The sequence below is a fragment of the Cnephaeus nilssonii genome (genome assembly GCF_951640355.1).
Source record: "Cnephaeus nilssonii genome assembly, chromosome: 14".
Taxonomy (NCBI): Eukaryota; Metazoa; Chordata; class Mammalia; order Chiroptera; family Vespertilionidae; genus Cnephaeus; species Cnephaeus nilssonii.
The window spans coordinates 1,071,506-1,093,569 of NC_137085.1; the positions used below are offsets into that span (position 1 = coordinate 1,071,506).

General features: G+C 64.3%; 1 protein-coding gene across 3 annotated transcripts in view; it reads left to right on the forward strand.

The window, feature by feature from the left end:
* Nucleotides 1–22,064, forward strand: part of CACNA1B (calcium voltage-gated channel subunit alpha1 B) — a gene marked incomplete at its 5' end in the record, with an annotated part of 110,781 nt that overhangs the window by 82,571 nt on the left and 6,146 nt on the right. For all 3 annotated transcript variants that reach the window (XM_079789606.1, XM_079789604.1, XM_079789605.1), the window contains 9 exons: nucleotides 5,829–5,945; nucleotides 6,110–6,175; nucleotides 6,327–6,418; nucleotides 7,824–7,968; nucleotides 9,722–9,849; nucleotides 13,841–13,937; nucleotides 16,051–16,159; nucleotides 21,231–21,338; nucleotides 21,819–21,928. In XM_079789606.1, coding sequence (XP_079645732.1) covers nucleotides 5,829–5,945; nucleotides 6,110–6,175; nucleotides 6,327–6,418; nucleotides 7,824–7,968; nucleotides 9,722–9,849; nucleotides 13,841–13,937; nucleotides 16,051–16,159; nucleotides 21,231–21,338; nucleotides 21,819–21,928 — 972 coding nt within the window. The remainder of the gene's footprint in view (nucleotides 1–5,828; nucleotides 5,946–6,109; nucleotides 6,176–6,326; nucleotides 6,419–7,823; nucleotides 7,969–9,721; nucleotides 9,850–13,840; nucleotides 13,938–16,050; nucleotides 16,160–21,230; nucleotides 21,339–21,818; nucleotides 21,929–22,064) is intronic.

The window sequence follows — 22,064 nt, forward strand, 5'->3', positions numbered from 1 at the left end:
GCGGGCTCCCAGCCCAGGGCCAGGATGGAGGGGCAGCGGGGTCTCACCATGAGGCCGCAGCACTCTGCCCACCTCACGTGTTCACCTCATCGATTCCGGGGGCAGGGGCCACCCTGCAGGAGGAGAGGGTTAGGGGGAGCCAGAGCCCCTACGGCCGATGGGCCTGAGCTGGGCGGTGCCCATCACCCCTTCCCTCACACCTTCCACTGCTGCGGCCCCGGCCCCGGCCCCTCACGCCGCACCAAGTGCAGCCCCTGCCCCAGCAGCTTAGTCGGGTTCAGACAGGTCACAGGGCCTGGCTGTGGTCAGTGGCTGAGCGCCAGCCCAGTTGTGACCGTGCCCTGTGGACATGCTGAGCTCTGGTCCTAGGTGTGGCCTCCACTGTGGGGGCTGCGGGGGCTGCACCCGCCACGCGCGAGGACGAGCTTTCGTGTCCCGGGCACAAGGTCTCACGGTCAGACAGCCCGCCCAGGCACAGCAGCCAGGACGTGGCCTTGCTCTGGAGTCCAGGTGTCTGTGCGGACTTCTCCGTGGGTGTGGGGACCCCCCCGCAGTGTCCCCATCCCCCCGCCAGTCCACAGAGCCTCTCCCACTGAGGATGGTCCCACCAGGACGTGCTCGGTGGTCGTGCGGCCTTCAAGCCCACAGCCCACGGCGGGGAGCGGCTGCCTTGCCTGCGCTCTGGGCCGCGTCCAGACGGTTCACACGGCCGGACTATGTCATCTCACGTGTTGCATCTCCACCTCGAATTCAAGGAAAGGTCATCTCGCCTGGACACCTTCTCCCGGGTATGGACATGAGCGGACGCCCCGTTTGTGCAAGGCCATACATCTCCACACCCGCTGTTAAAAGGGCAGAGGGAGAAAACGTAAAGCGTACCGTAAAGGTCAACGGAAGGACCGTGTGAGAAAGGACGGCCGCAGCCACAGCCGAGCCCAGCGTCCCGGGAGGAAGCCGGCGGCCTCGGGCAGGCTCTGCCTCCCACAGTCCGTGTCGGAACTTCAGGAGGTCCCGTCAGGACTGCAGGGAAGACACCCAAAGCGCGGTCCCAGCCTTTAGCAGCCCAGGAGCTCCCGCCCTGACCACGGCACTTGCCGCAAGCTCCACGCGGACGCCGTGGCGCCGGCAGCGTTTGGGAGGAGCAGCGAGGGCACCCCTCCCGCGCAGGCTGTCGGCGGGCGCCCCGCTCAGAAGCCTCGTCGAGCGTCACGGGGTGAAGCTGGGAGCGCCCACTCGGGGCCCCGGGGCTGAGTGTGCGGTCCTCCAGGAAGCCGAGGGTGCCTTAGCTCACCGCATCCCAGCCTCACTGAGGGAGGGAGACCAGGAGGTGGAGCTGCTTACGCTACTTAGCGAGTGGGGACAGCCCCGCTGACGGCAGACTCAAGGCGGTTTCTTAAAATAGCGAGGACCTCGCTTTTGTTTGGGAACTTGACAAGCTGCTTCTACAATGTAAGCGAAGGAGAAGGTGCCGCTGGAGGTGGGGGAGGGAAGCGGCCCTGCCGCCACGCCAGGGGGCACTGGCTCCTGTCAGACCGCCGTGGGCGGGACCTCGATGTGCGAGGGCGGGGCTGCAGCTCGGTGGGAGGAGCCAGCCTCCCATAGCCTGTGCTGCGATCACGGCTACGCAGGGAAGCCGACATCGGATCTTGGCTCAAACCATTCACAAAAACCTATTTCAAAATGACAAAAAGACTTAAATATATAAGAGGCAGAACTTATAAATATACTTGTATTGACTTCAGAGAGGAAGGGAGAGTGAGAGAGAGAGAGAGAGGGAGAGAAACATCAGTGATGAGAGAGAATCATCCATTGGCTGCCTCCTGCACGCCCCACACTGGGGATCAAGCCTGCAACTCGGGCCTGTGCCCTGACCAGGAATTGAACCGTGACCTCCTGGTTCACAGGTCAACGCTCAACCACTGAGCCACGCCGGCCCGGCAAGAGGCAGAACTTTACGACTCTGAGAAGAAAATGCAGGAGAACATCTTTCAGACCTTGGGGTAGGGACTGCTTTGTGAAGCAAAACATAGAAAGCACCAGCCCCACCTGAAGGAGACCTGGTGGCCACAGAGTCTCCGTTTATCGGGAAGGAAGGGCCGTCCGGGCACGGAGGACCCTCGTTCTCCATTCCTGCGTGGGAAACCGGTGCCGCGGCGCCCAGCGTGTCGTTACTTTTCTTCAGGACGTGTGTGCATACATGTATTTATATGTAGTCTTTTCCATGTGACATGTTCTATGGCTTCTAAAATCTAATGGTCTGAATAATCCAGGCAAAAAGATGAAAGCTGCCCTTTTGACAAAACAAACAGTCCAGGCTGCTCCCCCTCCGATGGCACCGTGGCCTCGCTGATCCCTCCTTGGACTCGGGAGTCTGATCCCGATAAAGGGACAGCGCTCCGTGGGGCTCCCGCGTCCTCACCAGAGGGCGGTGCCGAGCGGCTGCGAGGAGGGGCAGGCAGGGTGCCCGCTGCGGCAGACAAACAGGAGGCCTCCCCACCCAGGCCGCAGGTGGCAGACGGTGCGGGAGCCTGGAGGGCCCAGCGCCTGCCCCGAGCGGGTGGACGCGCAGGCGGGTGGCTTGTGGCTGGGCAGACCCTGCTTCCCACAAGCCCGAGGGGCGGCGTCACCTGCAGGCCGGAGGCTGAGGGTGGTGGAGAGCTCCCTGCCCACCTGCGTGGGCTCCGTTCTGCGCTGCCCGAGGCCCGCCGTCCCGCGTGGCCTTTCTTTCCATCTGTAGTCACTTCATCTTGGTGAACGCACTGTTTTTCTCAGGCAAAAATATTTGTGTCAGTTCCACCCCAACTTAAAAAACCAATCAGAGCGATTGCCCTGCCCAGGGCCGCGGAGACGGCACCGCAGGCGTGAAACTGACATTGATTTCTTTGCCTGGAAACAAGAAAATAAGTGTGTCGTTTTGAATTTGCATTGCAAATAGGATGCAAATGAACACCACTGTCTGCATCACTTACCAAGTTCAAAACAGCGTTTTGATGCATTTTCAGCAAAATGCCCGTTTACCAAAAGCTGCACCCAGTGCCGCCCGGGGCCTGCGTTCTGCTCGTGTTGACCATTTTCTCCTTTGTTTTCTGTCTGTCCTTGACTCACCTTAACCTGCCTGTGACTCACGCCATCCAACCAACACACTGCGAAACCATGCCTGCGTCTGTCTGTCTCGCCTGCTGCTCAAACACCCCAATTTGTAAATAATTCGCAAATGTTCATCCATGAAAACATCACATGTAGGAAAGGGTTGGTTTCATGACTTTCATGGTTCTTACAGCCCCTCGCCTGGCTTGCTGTGCTCTCCATCCTGCTAGCCCGGCCCTGCCCTGCCCTGCCCTCCCCGGGTGTGGTCGCAGCCCGGCGCCCCCCTCTCCGGCCGCTGCACGGTCTGGGCCAACAGGGGCTCCGAGGGGGCGGGAAGTGTCCGGACTCTCGGAGGTGGGGAGGTTTTGCAGGCCGTGGGTTTGGGCTGAGCCTGGTCGAGTCCATGGTTTCTGTGGCACGTCAGCAGCAGATGCAGGAGGCTGCTCTGCCCAGTGGCCTCCTTCGGAGTCTCCCCCGGGGTCCTTCCTGCAGAGCCTGCCTGGCCAGCCTGGGGTGCAGGTGGGGGGACCGCCCCAGGAGACAGCCTGCTCCGGGCTCGTCACCCGGGCGCCCCTGGTCTGGGTGTGCGTGCCCTGGGCCAGCAGGCTGTGGGCGCCCGGGTGGCTGACGGGCCTCCGTCCAGGTCTCCAGGACCATCGGACAGGAGGGCAGAGACTGGGGCAGGCCGAGCCGAGGCTGTGAGTGGCCAGTCGTGCGAGGTGGCCAATGGTGCGCTGCCTGTAACGGAGGGGCGTTCATGACGAGGCCCACGGTCGGAGTGGAGACTCCTGAGAGGCTCGGGCTCGTGTTGCTGAGCCCGTGCTCCCAGCAGCGTCTCCCATGTGCCGTGGGCGTGGGTCTAGGCGGAGTGTCCGCCATCATCAGCGAGCGTGGGGCCAGCAGGTGTGCACGGGTCTCGGGGCGGCAGCCTTGGCTTCGCTGTGACCTTGACCAGAGGCACTGACGTGCTGACGCAGGGACGCTGGCCCTGGCCTGGGTCAGCCCACCACCTGGTGGGGTGTGACCAGCCCAGTGCTGTGCAGTCCCCGCCTCACGGCCCCCACAGGGCAGGGGCTCCGAAGGTCTCCATCTCGGAGGGGGCGCCGGGGCTCCGAGGGGCCGGGACAGTGCGCCCCAGGTGACGGTCTCCCCCACGGAGGGTGCGGGGCCGGCTCTGAGGTCGGTGTAGCTGCTCCCGGGTGCCGCGGAAGCCATGGACTCGGAGGATGGGAGGGGTGCCCACCTCCAAGGGGTGTCTGAGGCCAGAGGTGACCGTGCACGCCGTGGGGAGGTGCCGCGGGCTGCCCCGCCCTGCATGTGACCAGGTGGCGGTGCCTGGCGGCTCCTGCGGGTGCAGCCACAGCGCCGTCCCCGTCACGCGCTTGAGTGTCTGTGGCCGCTGTCACCATCTGTCCTCATGGCTCTTGGGCTGTCTGTCTGTTGCCACCCGCCTGCCCCGAGTGCCCCGGAGCCCCGAGAGAGAAGCCTGGGAGGCGGGCTGGGAGCTGGAGTCCTGGGTAAGGGACTCGACCCAAAGCAGCTTGGTGACCAGCCCAGCCTCCTTTGTGCGCTCCCCTCTCCCCCGGAGCTGGGTCTCCCGTGTCACTGCCGCCCTGGCCGCTCCCAACCCCCCAGAGCAGGGGCTTCAGAGGGAGACCCCAGGAGGCAGGCCTTTCCGCCCCTTCCATGTCCCTGAGCCACCCTGGCCTGTGCACAAAGTCCTTCGTCCGTGTCCACCTCTGGAGGAGGCTGGCCCCCTGAGAGTCCCCAGGCCCCTGAGGGGTCCCCCTTCACAAGCCAGTGAGGGGGCTGTAGGCAGCCTGCACCCCAGCCTCCCACCCGGACTCCACTCTACCCCCTGCTGGTCTGGACCACAGCCGGCTCCTCCTCGTGCCCGCTGATGGCCCTCCCACCCAGGGGCCCCGTCCCCACCTGTCCCTCCCGCAAGCCGAGCCTGGGAGCCGTGGGTCCCTCCCCAGCAGAGGCAGAGTCCCCGCCCCTCTGGGAACTAGGGGTCAGGCCCTGAGGGGAGAGGATCCAGGAAGCACCGGCTAGGGGGGTGGGGCCACTGTCCCTGGAAGCCCATGACACCATCACCCCCCCCCCCCACCCATGGCCCCGAGCCCAGACAGGCAGCCCTGGAGTGTGGCCGGCCTGCATGCTGCTGCCCTCGGTCTGAGTCCCCTCCCCCCTCACCACGGGCTCGGACCACCAGCCTGCCCGCGCCTCAGACAGCGCGGTGGCGGGAGCCGCCTGGGCCACAGCACCATCTCCTCCGCACTGCCCAGCTGGGCCCCCGAAAGGGGTGGGCCATAGCTCAGGCGCCCGGCCAGGGGAAGCCACACCCCAGGCCACCTGTGGCAGCCGGAGCGCTGGTTCAGACCTGTCTGTGGGCGGGGAGGAGGCCTGTGGTGAGCATCCCAGGAGGCGTGGCTGCCTCTGCGGCCCCAGTGGGCTCTGTGCTGTGGGGAGGGGAGGGGAGGCCCGCAGGGCAGGGGACCCGCCGCCTCGCTGTCCCTGCCGGGGTCGGGGTCGGGGTCGGGCCGGTCTCTGACCCGCTGCATGAACTGAGGGCGATGACAGGCTTTCCTTCCCGAAGGGGCTGCTCACTGCGCGGTGACTTCGTGGTTCTCTCCCTGACCCGCCCTGCCTCGCCCCGGCTACAGCTGTGGGGAGAGGTGGGGGGCAGCTCCGTGCAGGAGGCGGGTTCCGCGGGTCAGAGAACCGCCTTGTTCCCCCAGAACAACTTCATCAACCTCAGCTTCCTGCGCCTGTTCCGCGCCGCGCGGCTCATCAAGCTGCTGCGCCAGGGCTACACCATCCGCATCCTGCTCTGGACCTTCGTGCAGTCCTTCAAGGTGAGCCGCAGCCCGGCCGGCCGTGCGGGAGACACCACCCAGTGTCTGTCCGTCCGTCCGTGCGCGCAGACTCCCCATGCTCTCAGCAGCGGAGGGCGTGTGGTCCGTGGGGTGGGGGAGGGTGGCACTGCCACTGCCCGCTGACCCGCCTCCGTGTCCCACAGGCCTTGCCCTACGTGTGCCTCCTGATCGCCATGCTGTTCTTCATCTACGCCATCATCGGCATGCAGGTGCGCGCCCGGGGGCCGGCTCCGGGGCCCTGCGCTCTGGCCGTGCTCTGGCCAAGCGGCCCCCGCACCGGGGCCCCGGTCCACACGCAGCCACCGCCGCCCGCCCGGCTCCAGGAGCCGCCTGTGGCCTGCAGCCTGCTCTTCCCTCCAGGTGTTCGGGAACATCGCCCTGGACGACGACTCCAGCATCAACAGGCACAACAACTTCCGGACGTTCCTGCAGGCCCTGATGCTGCTGTTCAGGTGTGTGCGCGGGAGCCCCCGACAGGCTCCTTCTGGGGGTGCAGAGGCTGCGACCGGCCCGGCCCCCCACCCGCACCTGCACCCTGGGCGGTGCTGCTTCCTGTCAGCCCACCGGCCAGTCCACTTCCTGCTCCGGCCACAGCCTCTGGCGTCCCCCCTGCCCCCACGCGTGCTGGTCTGAGTGCACCTGCTCCTGCTGCCGTCACGACGGGCTGCCGGGCCTGGGCTCGGGGTGCAGCTGAGCCCCCAGCAGAGCCTCGAGGGGCACAGGGCTTATTTCGGGCTCAGGCCTCCGAGAAGGTGTGCTGGGCGCCTGCTGCTGTTCTTAGGTGGGGCACCCAGTGTGAGGGCAGACGCAGGGGCCACGGCGAGAGGGCATGTGTCTTGCTGCCTCCAGAGAGTCCCTCATTAGCCCAGCCCCCCCCCCCCCGTGCCAAGGAGGAGGGGTTGCTCTGTGCAGGGTTTGCTCGGAGGGCCGCCCCCGGGGACAGGCTCAGGGTGCTCCGTGGGGGGCGCTCAGGCCAGGGTGCCTTGCCGCGCTGCGTGGGGAAGTTTCTCACTCGCTCTGCTCCCACAAGCAGACCCTGAGGTCGCCGTTCCTCTGGCCTTCGGCCGGGACACTCTGGACTCACTCACGGCCCTCCTGGGCCACAGATGCAGCCGCCCTAGGAGGTCGCCTGGGCTCTAAGCCTTGGTCTCTCTCTTCCCCCTTGTCCTGTGCCCCATGTGCGCCCCTCACCCCTGGCCACCATCAGTGGGGTGCAGCCAGCGTCACCCAGGGGACCCACAGGTGCACAGAGGGGCCCAGGAACAGAAATCGGTGCCCGAGGGCGCTTCCGGTGGCTTCTCGAGTGGGGTCCTGTGTGTTCAGGAAGCGGTGGAGGCTGGTGTGGCCAGAGCAGGTCGAGGGCAGGGGAAGGTGGGCAGCGGTCGCGTGGCGCTGTGGGCGGTCGTGTGGATTTGGACTGTCGCCGTGACTGACAAGATCTGACCTGTCTCGAGGGGCCCTGCTGGGCGTTGGGCAGGGGAGCAGGACGGTGTCGGAAGCCGTTGCAATGACTTGGTGCTGGGGCGCAGGGAGAGGCTGTCTCTGGGAGATGGGCCCGCTGACGGGCAGGACGGGGCGAGGGAGACAGAGGCAGGACGCGTGAGCGGGTGGAAGGACAGGCCGCCGGGCTGGGAAGTGGGGGGCCCAGGGCTGCGGGGCTCGGGGGCCATGGAGGGCATCAACCTGGTGCTCGGGGTTCTGTTGGTCACTTGCCATGAGCAGTTGGGGAGTCTGGTGCCTGAGGGTCCTTTTCTAGCAGCAGCTTCCTGTCCCCAGACCTGACAGCCACATGGGGTCTCTGGGAGGGGACCCAGGCAGGCGGAGCCGCCTCCTGGCCTCACGCTCCCTCCCCCCCAGGAGCGCCACCGGGGAGGCCTGGCACGAGATCATGCTGTCCTGCCTCAGCAACCAGGAGTGCGACAAGCAAGCCAACGCCAGCGAGTGTGGCAGCGACTTCGCCTACTTCTACTTCGTCTCCTTCATCTTCCTCTGCTCCTTCCTGGTGAGTCCGGGCTGTGCCGCGCTGCCGCCTCCGCTCGGTCCATCTTGGGGCCCCTGCGTTCGTGATCCCTGGTTTCCATTTGTGACACTGCAAGCTGCTTCCTCCGAGACCACGCCCCATTCACCTAACAGGAGCACCCCCTGGGCCGCTTTGGAGAGAGCGGGGTCCCCGGGGCAGCTGTCCCTTCGGTCTCAGCCGCTGGAGGGCGCCCATGGTGGCGGTGGCGGTGACGACAGACACTGAAGAGCAGCGCAGAGGAGGAGCTGGGGACCGTGGGAGGCCGGGGTGGCCGGTGGGCGGGTCCCAGGCGTGTGGCTTTCGTTCCGTCTGCCTGGCGTGTCGGGACCCACTCAGGGCAGCCGTGAGTGAGCAGGGACACAGCTGACAGAGGGCACTGTCAGGAGTGGCAGCGACCTGGCCGGGGACACCTGGAGAGGCAGCTACAGGGTCAGGAGTAGTCACAGGGGCATTTACGCGCCGTTTCCCTGTAGGTGTGATAATAAGGGGGAACACAATGTGGCCTCAAATGGGGGAAAAATGAAAGGCGCCTCCGGGCCGCATGCAGCTCAGCGGGGTCTGCAGACCCACCACCAGCCGGGAACAAAGGATTGGAAGCGGCCGCTCTTCCCTGGCACCCTGTGGGGGCCTAGCCGTCCGTGGCCCTCCCCCTCCCTCCCCTGATGACAACCACGCCCAGGTTCTGGGCTCCCCAAGACGGATTTGCAGAAGAATCCCAGACGAAGGCACGGGGCTGGGCCGCAGCTCGGAGGCGCCAGTCTTCTCGGGCGGCCTTTGCAGTCAGCACACCTCTCCCACGTCAGGCCCGGTGCTCTGACTGCGGCCGTTCTTAAGCTGGCACAGGAGGGCGGGGGCTGAAAGCCACCAGAATGGGGTCCTTCAGAACGCGGTGGGGGTGGGGCCGGAGAGCCCAGAGCTGCAGGCCGCACCCCCTCTAGCGGGTTTGTCGTTAAGTTACAGAAAGCCTCTCTGCACCAAAAGACATCAGTGATGGGAACAGCGTTCGGGGTGGGGAGAGGATTGACAGCTCACACACTTCAGGGCGTTAGGTCAAAGCACAGAAAGAACCCGGACAGCTCAACAGCAGAAGAACCACGTGAAATGGGCAAAGAGCCCGGCCGGCGGGGCTCCGTGGTTGAATGTCGACCTGTGAACCAGGAGGTCAGGGTTTGACTCCTGGTCAGGGCACGTGCCCGGGTTGTGGGCTCAATCCCCAGTGTAGGGCATGCAGGAGGCAGCCAGTCAATGATTCTCATCATTGATGTTTCTCTCTCTCTGCCTCTCCCTTCCTCTCTGAAATCAATAAAAATATATTTTTTTTTAAAAAGACCCTGAGCTCGTGGCCTCCTGAAGGCCAGCTCCGAGGCGCGAGGGTGGGCGGGGTGGGCTGACCTGGACGGCAGCACGGATGGTGGGCTTTAGATGGTGGGGCCTGAATTGGGACAGGGGCTTGGAATCAGGACTAAATATGGTTAGTGTTAGACCTCTGAGGCTGAGGCTGCTGCTACTGGTGGTGGGATGTAGGGGCCTCTAGGAGTGCAGGGGCCCTGGGGAGGGGTGCGGGGGGCCTCTAGGCGGAGTTCAGGGATCCCAGGGGTGATGGTGCGGGGGGCCCCGGGGGTGGCGGTGCAGGGAGCCAGGCTGCGGGGAGAGAGGTCTGGGTGGCTGGAGGGGGAGGAGCGGGAGAGGGCAGGCTGAGGTCTCTCCATGTCTCCTCTCTCCTTCCGTCCTGCAGATGTTGAACCTCTTTGTGGCTGTGATCATGGACAATTTTGAGTACCTCACGCGGGACTCTTCCATCCTAGGGCCTCACCACCTGGACGAGTTCATCAGGGTCTGGGCTGAGTACGACCCGGCAGCCTGGTGAGTGAGCCGCGCCCTGTCCTCAGGCGGGCCGGGCCCTGGGCACAGGATAGGGATGGGGTGGCTTCAGGCATGTTTTGAGGGAACGTCCCCTCGGTTGTGGGGGCCCAGGGCTCCTGCCCACGTGGATGCGATGGTCTCCGTCCCAGGCGGGCTCCCTCTGGCCTCCCTGTGCGGAGGCAGCTCCCCAGGCTCAGGGACCCTCTGAGCCCTGAGCCCTGAGCCCTGAGCCCAGCCCTGAACGGCGCGCTGCATCGGGGGTGGTGCAGGCCCGGGAGGTGGTGGGACAGCAGGGCGTCGCTCAGGCTTCCTGGTCCTCCTGGGGCTCGGAGGCTCGGTGGGCGGAATGCCGGCCCCAGAGCACCTCCCGCAGCTGGGCTCTGCCGCGCTCAGGACGGGCAGCGGGGCTGCTGCAGGGACGGGCGCGGGGGCGACTGTGATGTCCGGGGAGCGGCCGCGGGGATGCGTTTCCAGGCAGAGCCAGGCTCTCAGGGCCTGGCCTGGGTCGGAGGTGGTCTGAGGCCCTGTTTCCCGGGAGAGCCCTGCCCGCCCACGCGCACCCTCCCCACAGGCGAGCAGAGCCCTGCGTCCCCCTCGCTGCCCCTCCCCGTCCCCCTCGCTGTCCCTCCCCGTCCCCCTCGCTGTCCCTCCCCGTCCCCCTCGCTGTCCCTCCCCGTCCCCCTCGCTGTCCCTCCCTCGCTGTCCCTCCCCGTCCCCCTCGCTGCCCCTCCCCCTTCCCCTCGCTGCCCCTCCCCCTCCCCCTCGCTGCCCCTCCCCCTTCCCCTCGCTGCCCCTCCCCCTCCCCCTCGCTATCCCCCTCTGTCCCCGTGGCCAAGGCCCTCGTCCTCACAGGGGCACAGGCTCCGCCCGCCTTTATGTAGCTGGAAGCTCAGCATAGACTGTGCCCCGGGGAGCTCTCCCCACAGGCCCCCCATCAAATCCCCCCCCTCCCCTCCGCCTGAGCCCCGAACCCCGCCTCGGCACAGTGAGGACCGGAGGTGCTGTAGGCCCTTCCTGTCTGGGCAGGTCCTGGGGCCGAGCAGGGTGCTCATCCTGCTTCCGGGGGGTGGGGCCTGGGAGCCTGTCCTCTCCTCACTGAGGGCGTTGGGTCCCGGACCTCTGTCAGGGGGCTGCTGGGTCCGAGGGCACAGTGGCCACCCGAGGGCTGTCGCCTGAGGCAGGCGCAGACGGCAGGATGGAGGCTCCCTCCGGGCCCCTCCGCGGATCTAGGCGGCGCGCTGTCTCCGACTCTCTGCTGCTGGCGTTATGTCTCAGTCGGGTGTTTGGGACGGGACTGGGCCACGGCACAGGCAGTCAGTGCAGGCCCAGCCCCGTCCGCGCAGTGGGGCAGCGGCAGGACCCGGGGACGGGGCCCAGCTGGGCCTCGGGAGGCCGCCCTGGGGGATGCGGGAGGACGTGCTGGGGAGGAGCAGGACCACATGGGAGCCTCCCCCCAGAGGGGGCGCCCCGGCAAGCTACACTGGCCCCAGGCCACGGCCCCGAGATGGGACCACGGGACACACGCGCCCGCTGCCCCACGAGGCCTGGGCTGAAGACACAGGCCCCTGCAGACGCCGGAGAGCGAGGCCCAGCGCAGGCCCCGAGCCGGTGGGGTCTGACCCCGTGCTGGGCGGGCAGCCGATGCTGTGAGCGGCCCCTGGCTCTGACGGGGCAGTGACTCCCGGGGACACCGCCATGTCCTTCTTGGGGGAACTGGGAGACAGCAGGACTTCATGGCGTTTCCCAGACTTGTGTGTGCCTGCGTGGGTATGAGAACGTGTGCACAGCCGTGTACGTGTGTGCATGCGTGAGTGCCTGTGTGCAGGGCCCTCCCGCTGCCGCGGCTGCCCCGGCACCTGGTGGTGAGTGTGGACTGACAGGCATTGCGGTCGGGCACTGTGAGCACCGTCAGCTCGTCTCTGCCCATCGCCGTCCAGGCCGCATGCTGAGCATCTGTGTGCTGGGCCCGGGGCCCCGAGGTCTCTGTGCCGGGTTGTGGGGGAAACAGGAACCAGAATGGGGGGGCCAGGGTACGTCTGAGGGAGATGCAGTCTGGCTGGACGGGTAGACTGAGCTCTGGGCAGGTGCAGGTGGGGCAGGTGCAGGTACAAGGGCAGAGCAAGGGTAGGGGCAGGGCAGGTGCAGGTACAAGGGCAGAGCAGGGGCAGGGGCAGGGCAGATACAAGGGCAGGGCAGGGCAGGTGAAGGTGCAGGGGCAGGGCAGGGGCGGTGCAGGGGCAGGGCAGGGCAGGGGCAGGGCAGGGCAGGGCAGGAGACAGGCGAGTGTCCTGCTGGAAGGGAGAGAGTGGAGCCAGGGCGGTGGGCCAGGCTGAGAAAGGCCTTGGGGTGGGTTAGACAAGCGCTGTGACTGTCTGGAACCCTAGTGGCTGTGTGAGGACCACACTTGTGACTGGGGCATCTCAGGGCCGCACTTGTGACTGGGGGCAGAAGGGAGAGGAGCCCGGGAGTAGGCTGTGGACTGAGGCCGGGCGGGTTGGGCGGGGCTCCCTTCACTCCAGCCTTTGGGGGTGGTCCGTGAGGTTGGCTCGCACTTTGGGGGAGGCCAGAGTGGGGCCCTTTTTCCAGAAGTGAGGCCTCACAGCTCGGAGCTGACTGGACTGAGGGCTTAGTGCCGGGAGGGGCAAGGGTGTCCTTTGCCTCCTGAGAGGGGCTGCCAGAGGGTGGGGAGCGCCTGGAGGGGCTCAGCAGAGGGTGTGTGTGTGAGAGGGGCTGGCAGAGGGGCTGCTGGCTGCTCCGGGGGCTCCTGGCCCCAGACCCACGGGGAGCTGCTTCCCGCCGCCCCTCCCCCTGCAGGTCTGCCCGCCAGGCCCGGCGGCAGGAGTTGCCGTAACCTGTGCGCTTCCTTTCCCGCCACCGCGTCCCTAGAAGGACATGTGGTCTGGCGCCGCATGGCCCCGCCGTGGGCGTAGGGAAGAAGTGCCCCCGGAGGGTGGCCTACAAGGTCTGCACCTTCAGAGCCTCCACCCGACATCCTCCCCCCACGCCTCCGCAGACACCTCCTCCTGGTTTGGGAATGAGACCCCTCCCCTCTCCCCCCTGCCCTGCCCCGAGTGCTTCCCTCCATCCAGTGTCCCGCCCCCTCCAGCCGCTGGGACGGACAGCCTGTGAGATGGACAGCTTTCTGCTGGGCTGGGGGCTGGGCAGCCGCTGCGGGAGGGAGCCGGGCAGAGTCAGCTTCGCAGACCAGGCCCCCTGCTCCTCTGTGGGGAGAGCCCAACCACCCACGGGCTCCGTCCCCGGGAGCGGCGGGCAGAGGGCCCGCAGGAGGACCTGCAAGGGAGGGCTGCCCCCTCTCCTGTGCCTGAGCCTGCCTGTGCCCGGGACCCAGCCAGGCCCTGCGGCAGGTGGTCCAGCCCACCTGGGGAAGATGGTCATGGACTCCAGACACTGGTCCCACCTGCCCCTGGCCAACGTCAGGGGGGTACAGGGCCCAGGCCACAGCCCGCGCTGGCCCCCACCCCCCCCCCCACGCTGTCCCCTGCCCCAGCAGCCCCGCCCTGGGCGGCCTCGGGCGTCTCTGGGCCTGGAGCGGGGCTCACCTGGCTGTTTGTCCTGCAGAACGGGTGGCCCGCTGGTCGGCCGCTTGCTCTAGGTTTTCCCACGTCTTGGCCTCTCGACTGACTTGGCAGCAAACCAAGCATTCAGGGAGGGACGCTGGGCGGTGAAACCGCTCTCTGATCCGGCGTGGCCCGGAGTTCCTAAAAGTGTAGGGTCAGTCCTGACCACCCGAAGCCGCCCCGATGCAGCCCTTCCTCATCCTCCATGTCCATTAGCTCAGAGGTCACCCCGCGCCCTGCGTGGGGCGCAGCATGGAGGTGAGGCTGGGGCACGAGGGCTCGATGGAGGAGACCCTCCTTGGACTCAGCTGACACCCGCTCCGACCTGGTTAACCGATCTGTTCTCTCTGCTTCCCCCTCCCCGCACCCTCCCGTGGACCCTCTGCCTCGGTGGACCCCCTGGGCCGGCGCAGCGGGCGCATCACCTACAGTGACATGTTTGAGATGCTGAAGCACATGCCCCCGCCCCTGGGGCTGGGGAAGCGATGCCCGGCTCGAGTGGCGTACAAGGTACCCGCCTGCTCAGGCTGTGCGGCTGCTCCCTCCCGCGGGCTTGTCCGTCCGTCTGTCTGCCACGCTGCTGTCTCACTGTGTCTTCTTTGCCCAGCCATCTCCCCTCCTTCCCAGACAGAGGGACACCGCCCCGTGTACCCAGAGCTGTCCCTGGGCCGCCCCTGCCCTCCCCCCGCCCCTAGAGTGAGGGGGCACCGGCTTTGGGACAGAGGCTCTTGTGTGCGGGAGAGGGGCTGCGGGGCCTCAGGCTCCTGGGAGAAACCCCGCCCCACGCCCACGGGATGTCCAGGCCTGGGAGGAGGCGTGGACAGGGCCTCGAGGGCGCCAGCCATCTTGTGGGGTGACTGCAGGGGGAGCACAGCCTTGGGGCACGGGGTCCTGTGACCCCACCCCCATTGCTGAGGATGCTGAGCTGCAGGAGGGGGAGCTGAGGGACCCCCCCAGGCTCCCCTCCTCCCCTCCTCGCCCCACTCAGAGCCTGCTCCCACCGCCCAGGCACCCACCCCCTCCTGCTCCTCCAGCGCGCCCCAGAGCCCCAGCCCCACCCTGCACAGCCCCTCCCTCTCTCTGAGCCAGTTCCCACCAGAGCTTCCTTCTGTCTGTCTGCTCTGTCAATCACGCTGTCTGTCTGTCCCCTGGCTCAGCGGCTCCCCCTCTCCCTCCCCGCCGCTCCCCCTTCCTGGCATGAGTGTCGTGCCTGCTGCAGGCCCTGCATGCGAGACCCTGGCTTTGTTCCCGAGAGGAGAGCTCTGTCCAGTGACACCAGGGCCAGGGTGGCCACAGGCCTGACGGGAGCCTTGGAGCCCTCCCCTGGGCTGGCCAGCGCCGAGGCTGACGGCTGGAGGGGCCAGGGCGCCAGGCGGGCGAGGGGGGGAGCTTAGCGAGCTGGGGAGGAGGCAGGAGGCCCACGGGGGCGAGGCCAGGGCAGGGAGGCCGGCTGCCTGTCTTTCCCTCCTGGCCTCGCCCCTCTGCTGCTCCCGCGACTCCAGTCTCCAGGGGTGGGTGCCCTGGACGGAGCCCTCCTCTCGGGACCCCTGCTCTGCGCCTCCCGCATCCCTGGAGAGGAGCCCCGCTGCCTCTCCCGCCACCGGGCTGGTCCGCGGGGACGCCAGGAGCGGGAGCGGGGTGCCTGGGGGCTTTGCCAGCATTGGGGGGGATGGGGATGGGGGCGGGTTTGTGTCTTGGCCTCCCGCCCTCCGTCAGGCTGAGGACTCCATTTGGGGGCAGGACACTGGGCGGTGCTGGGGGCAGAACGGCCTCCCCAGCGGAGGCCGCAGGCCGGGCAGAGGCCCCCAGCCCCCGGTGGCCCTGCCCCCCCTCCAGCTCCCATGCTGCGGAGGGACAGCAGGCCGCCGGGAGGGGACAGGTGGGCACGTGCCCTCCGTGCTCAGGACGCTGCAGACCCCTGGGACCCTTCCTCCAGGAGGCCCTGCGTCCTCCGAGCCTCCGGCCTGACGTGTGGAGGGTGCGAGGCAGGGCTGATCTGTCCGCAGAAACTGAGGGAGGAGAGGGACTCGGCACCTGTGGGCACCTGCCCATCTGCCTGGAGCCCCCGTCCCTCTCCCTGCAGCCCCGGCTCCTAGGGTCTGAGGCTCCGGCTCCGGGCGAGTGGCACTGGGTCTCCTCCAGGGGAGAGGCAGAGCCTTCCTGGGGCGAGGGACACCTCTCTGGAGCCCAGCCCCTGGCCGCCCAGCCCTGCTCGGTGCTCCAGGCTGTGTGTGGGAGAGGGGGCGCCAGGAGAAGGCAGGGATCTGCCTCCTGTCCCTGAGTTGTCCCAGGACACAGCCTTGGTCCTGCACCCCACACCCCTCCCCCTCGGGCAGGGGCGGGGGCGGGGGCAGGGGGCCCGCGGCTGAGGAGGGGCCTGTTGGCAGGATGAGCGGGGCCCTGGCCAGCTCGGGGCCATTCACCGGGCCGTCTGTCTACTTCTCTGCAGCAGGAGAGCCCTCAGCTCACAGGAGGGCGGGTGCGGGACGGGGATGCTGGCAAAACCCCCATGTCCCAGCCTCATCTTGTCCCGGGCCCCGCAGGGCTCACCTCCAGGGCCTCAGCACTGAGTGGCTCTGGGGGGACCCGGCCAGCCTGGCCCTGACCTGCCCCCTGTTCCCAGCGCCTGGTCCGCATGAATATGCCCATCTCCAGCGAGGACATGACCGTCCACTTCACGTCCACGCTGATGGCCCTCATCCGCACGGCGCTGGAGATCAAGCTGGCCCCAGGTGAGTGGGGTCACCCAGGAGCCACCATGGCAGGTGTGCAGGGGCCGTGGGCCTGCAGGGGGCACCGACCGTGTCCCCTTTTTACATGAGGAAACTGAGCCACAGTGACGTTAACTGCCCTGTCCAGTCACCCAGCACCACGCCTGCCCCTCCCCAATGAGCCTTCATCAGGCCCGGGCTCAGAGGGGGCCCCACCCTAACCCTCCTGATCACTGCTTCCCCTTCCCAGAGAAAATCCATCACCAGGGGCACCTGCGGTATCCTGTCCACCCCCCGCCCCCCTCATCGCACCCTTGACTCAGATGATGGGCGAGGCCAGGCCAGGCCCCGCCTCGCGCACACGGCCTGCACTCATTATCTACCTTGCTCTCCCCCCCGCTCCGTCAGCCTCTGCTGGATTATTTGTATCAGTATATAAACACGCTGTTATTTCCCCCATCTTTAAAAAACTCTTCTCTTCCCCTCCACCAGCTTCCCGGTTTCTCTTCTTCCCTCAAAGCAAACAGCTCAAGAGACTGTCGTATACTGCCCCTCATTTCTCATGCCCCGTCCCCCGTGGGGCTGTCCCGCGGCACAGCCCTGCAGCTGCTCTCCGCAGTCTGAGCCCCGACCTCCTGGCCTCGCTGACGCCTCTTCTCCCTTCTCGTGCCTTCTCTTTGAAACCTTTCTCTCTCTCCGTCTGGCCTACCTCCCCTCCCGTCTCCGTTGCTGTGGTCGGTAGCCCAGGCCTCCCCTGCGTCTCTCCTGTGCCTCCCACGGCTGCTCACCGTCCGCACCTGGAGGCCCAGTGAGCTCCCAGAGCCCTGGCTCACCCCGCCTTCCGGTCCGTGGGTGCAGACTGTTCTTCCCGCTGCTCATCTCTTTCTTACCCCGTTTCCCATCAGTGTCTGATCTCTTATCATAGCTTCTGATTCTGCCTTCACCATACACCCGGGTGAGGACCGTGCTGCCCCCCCTGCTGCCTTCCTGGCCCCAGCTGCTCTCTGCTCTCGCCCTCTCAGTCTTCCTTCAACACAACAGCCAGAGGATCGCGTTGAAAATCAAATCAGCAATGTGAGTAAACATCTACTAGACTGATCAAGACAAAAGGAAGATGAAGTAACCATCCTTAGGCATGAAAGCGGAGCATCACTACAGACCCTGCGACATCACCTGGGTAACAGAGTTCATGGACAACTTCATGTCAAAAGCGTTAGCAACGTCAGTGAAATGGGAAATGCTTTGGCACAACTGTCAAGCTCACTCAAGAGCAGAAAACCTATAAAAGCAGATAAGCTGAGTGGCACTATATTTATTAAAGAAGTTAAATTCGTAGTTAAAAGCCTAATAGAGAAAACCCCAGGCTCAGCTGGTTCCGTTGGTGAAGTGTAACGAAACATTTAGCGAGGAAATAATGCCAATTCCATACAGACTCTTCCAGAAAATAGAAAAAGAGGGTATTTCTCAGTTTTACAAGGCCAGCATTACTCTGATGCCAAAACCCAACAAAGACGTTAAAGGGAAAAAATTACTGACCAGCATTCCTCATGAATATAGACACACAAATCTTCTGTGTAATTGTAGCAAACTGAATCTAGCCGTGCATGCGCGCGTGTGTGCACACGCACACACACACTCTAAAATACTACATGATGACAAAAGCAGGGTTTATTCCAGGAATGCAAGTTTGGTTCACATTTAAAAACCAATCCATACAATTTAATATATCAAACAAGAAAAACTATATAATCACCTCAATTGAACATTTACGGTTCTTAAAATTCTACATAAAATAGAAATTCAAGGAAACGTCCTCATCTGATGAAGGGTACCTGTGAGAAACCAGCCGCGGAGGACCTGCTCAGCCGAGGGAGACTGACGCCCGCTCCTCCGAGGTCAAGGACAAAGCAAGGGCGTCTGCTGTCTCCGTCCTTGTTCCACCTCATCCTGATACCCTACCCATTGCAGTAAGTCAAGACAGACGAGGTGCAGCAATTGGAAATTGACAATGGATGTGCTCATCTCTGCAGAAAATCCCCCAAAAGTCTAATAAAATGTTAATGAACCCGAGGCAACTACAAGCCAAAGAATGCCAACAGTTCGGGGGAGCCACAGCGAAGGGGAGACTCGCAGGGCCGGTCACCCCTCCCCGAGGACGCGTGGCTTCCCTGACACCTTAATTCTGAGCTTCTGGCACCAGAACTAAGACAATCAATTTCTGCTGTTTTAAGCCATAAAAAAGTTACTAAAATTAACGTGAATGTAGCAAGATTACAGAATACAAAGTCAGTGTTTTTATTAGCAGTTAATAATTGAAATTGGAGAAATGCCCTCAAATCACTGAAAACATGAAATATTCCCGTATTACTGGAAACTCGAGAAAACACATGTATGTAATACTTGTATGCTGCAAATTCCAGAACATTGGCGAGAGGCCTCGAAGACCTGAATCAGTCAGCACCACGTCACACTCGTGCATGACGGCGTCGATGCCTCTGACATCAACAGACTTAATGCTACCCCAGTCCAAACCAAGATGGGCTTTTGGGTAGAAATTCACAAACCGATTCTAAAACGTATGTAGAAAAGCAAAAACAATGCGAGTAACAAGAACAATTTTGGAGAGCAGAGCTGAGCTGCAGCAATAGCCTTCCTGAACCAGAGACTTGCCGTGAGCTGTGGGTGCGGCTGTGGAGGTGGGAGGCTGGGCCGGCCGGGAGCGGCGGGGGGGGGGGGGGGGGAGGAGTGGGGGGTGGCTCCCCCCCTCTGCAGGCACTCGCTCACTGGCGCTGCAGAGGCAGCTGGTGCACAAAGGTCACGCTGCTTGAGGAATGCAGGCAACCACGTGCCGGTCTTTTTTCAGCCTTGACGCGGACGGTTGTAATCGGCGTGGGCCACCATAACTAAACCCTGTCAGAGCGGCTTCCCCACCGAAACCTGTTGCTCATGGTCCGGAGGCTGGGAGTCCAAGTCCAAGGTCCCAGGAAGGTCGGCCTCATCTGCGGGCGGTTCTCCTGGCCTGTGCAGGGCCACCATCCATGTCCCCACAGGCCGGGCCTTCAGTGCGTGACTCTCCTTGTAAGGACACGAGTCCTGGGGACCAGGGCCCCACCCTGAGGACCTCATCCCACCTACTGACCTCCCCCAGGCCCTGTCCCAGCCACCTTGGAGGTCAAGGTCTCAACATAGGAAAGGGAGCACAATCCAGCCGGTAGCACCAGCCTTTCTCCTTCGACGGAAATTAACTGGACATGGACACCGACATAAATGTCAATCAAACCTCGGGAAGAAAGCAGGAGGGAAGTCCTGGCCATTCTCATTAGGCCAAGACCATCTCAGTACAGAAAGCAGGAGCCAGGAGAGAAAAAGCTGATCAGAAACTGCTTCTCAGGAGATTTTAACAAAATGAAAAGACAGGCGAGAGGCTCGGAGGGAGCGTGTGTGAAACAGACACAGGACGGGTCCCCAGCTTACGTAAGGACCCCTTACAACTCAGCAATAAGAAAGTAAACAACCCAGAGAAGATACGTGGAAGGCTAATAAACACACGTAAAGATGCTCAATATCTTGTTTTTTAAATATATTTTATTGATTTTTTACAGAGAGGAAGGGAGAGGGAGAGAGAGTTAGAAACATCGATGAGAGAGAAACATCGACCAGCTGCCTCCTGCACACCCCCCACTGGGGATGTGCCCGCAACCAAGGTACATGCCCTTGACCGGAATCGAACCTGGGACCCCTCAGTCCGCAGGCCGACGCTCCATCCACTGAGCCAAACCGGTCAGGGCGATGCTCAATATCTTAATAGAGAAATGAAAAAGCGGATGAAACGAAAATGTGCACAAAGTCCCTTATGCGAATATTTGTGGCTTTTTCATAATTGCCCCAAACTGTGAACAAGTCAAACGTCCGTCAAGTGAGTGGGTGACCGGGGTCTGCCCACAGGAGGAGTGTGCTCAGCAGCGCCCGGGTGGGCCGGTCCTCCACGGGGGGAGGCTCGCATGTGCCCTGCAGAGGGAGGGGGTCAGGCCCCGAATCCAACACCTGTGTGATGCCAAGTGGACGGCATTCTGGAGAAGGTCATGGTGGAGCCAGGAAGCCGTCAGTGCTGGCCCGGGGCAGGGGGCCGGGGTCGCTGGAGGGTGCTGACTGCAGAGGGTGCAGGGGACTGCGGCAGCCGTGCCCTGTCCCACGTCGTGGTGGATACGTGACCATATGCATTTACCACAGTTCACAGACGGGGATGACTAAAATGGTGGATTTTACTCTCTGTAAATTACACATTAAAAAAACAGATGTGCCGGGCTGCAGTGGCTCCGTGCTTGAGCGTCGACCTATGAACCAGGAGATCACAGTTCGATTCCCGGTCAGGACACATTTCTGGGCTGGGGCTCCATCCCAAGTCATGCAGGAGGCAGCCGATCCATGCTTCTCTCTCATCATTGATGTTTCTCTCTCTCCCTCTCCCCTCCTCTCTGAAACCAATACAAAAGTATTTACAATAAAATAAACCAGCTTTCACAGGTAGATGGCATATTTCCTCCCGTGCCCTCCCCTCACCGGTGCCCTCCAGGCTCCTGGGCGGCACCCCAGGCGGGGCCACCTGCTTCCGGGTCTCAGAGCACATGCCGCCTTCTCCTGACGCCTCCCCCCACCACCTGCCCAGACTGGCAGCCTCCCGACCCTTCTCACCCCTCCGCGTGGCTTCACCTCTGCCCACCAGGCTGGGTCCTAACGGGTCACCCCTTCACTGTGGGCTGAAGTCTGTCCCTCCAGAGGCAGTGGTTTTGTTCCATCACTGGTGACAGCCCCTGACACTTGGGGGTCAGTGCATTTACTGAGTGGGCGGTGAGTGTCTGCAAGATCGTGCCCCTCCCCTTCCCAGGACCGCCCCTCCCCCCGCCCCCCCCCCCCCCACACACACACAGGAGTTCCTGCAGGGACAGCTCTGACCAGCCTCCCTCCCAACACCCTCCCTGCCCGGCCCCCTCACTGTGCCTCTCCTGCCGCCCGCCCAGCTCTGCCTGTTCCCCACGGGGCTGCAGGGTGGCTCCTAACCCCTTCCCCCCCTCCCCCCCCCCCTGCTGCCCAGCTGGCACGAAGCAGCACCAGTGTGACGCGGCACTGCGGAAGGAGATCGCCTCCGTGTGGGCCAATCTGCCCCAGAAGACCTTGGACTTGCTGGTGCCGCCCCACAGACGTAAGTGCGGGCAAGACCTCCCGATCCCACCAGAGGCAGCAGGGACCGAGGGAGTGGGCGCCCTTCTCCATAGTCTGGGCTCAGTGCCGCGCAGGGACCACTGCTTTCTCCCAGGGATTGTGGGAGGAGGTGACGGGCTGAGGTCGCCCCCTGACCTCGTGTGGGAATTCACTTCAGAGCCAGAGAGCAAGAGCCGGACTCCTCCCTTGGCGATGCTGGAGGCGGTGAGGTGCTCACAGGCTCCACTCCGCTTCGTGGGGGCTGAGGCCGCACCGGAAGCAGAGGGGCCTCGGGTGGGGCAGAGGGGTGGTGTCTGCTGGCACTGCAGGTGGGGGGCCCTTGGGCAAAGCCACGTGCCCTGCCTGAGCGTGCCCAGTGGTCCCGGGCGGGGACCTGCTCCTCTCCCCACTCGGCCCTCTTGTCCTGTGGCCTCTCCGTCCGGCCCCGGGAGCCCAGCCTGTCTCCCCGCCGTGTCCCCAGCCGATGAGATGACCGTGGGGAAGGTGTACGCGGCCCTGATGATCTTCGACTTCTACAAGCAGAGCAAGACCAGCAGGGACCAGACGCACCCCGCTCCCGGCCTGTCCCAGGTACCGGCCCCCACTCCTGGGAGCAGCCATGGCCCGGCGCGGGGAGGCCGTGGGGAAAGCTCCCGTAGCGGGTGCCAGCTGGCTTCGCGGAGCCCCTGACCTGGGTGCTCGTGTTCAGGGCACAGTGCGGGGCAGG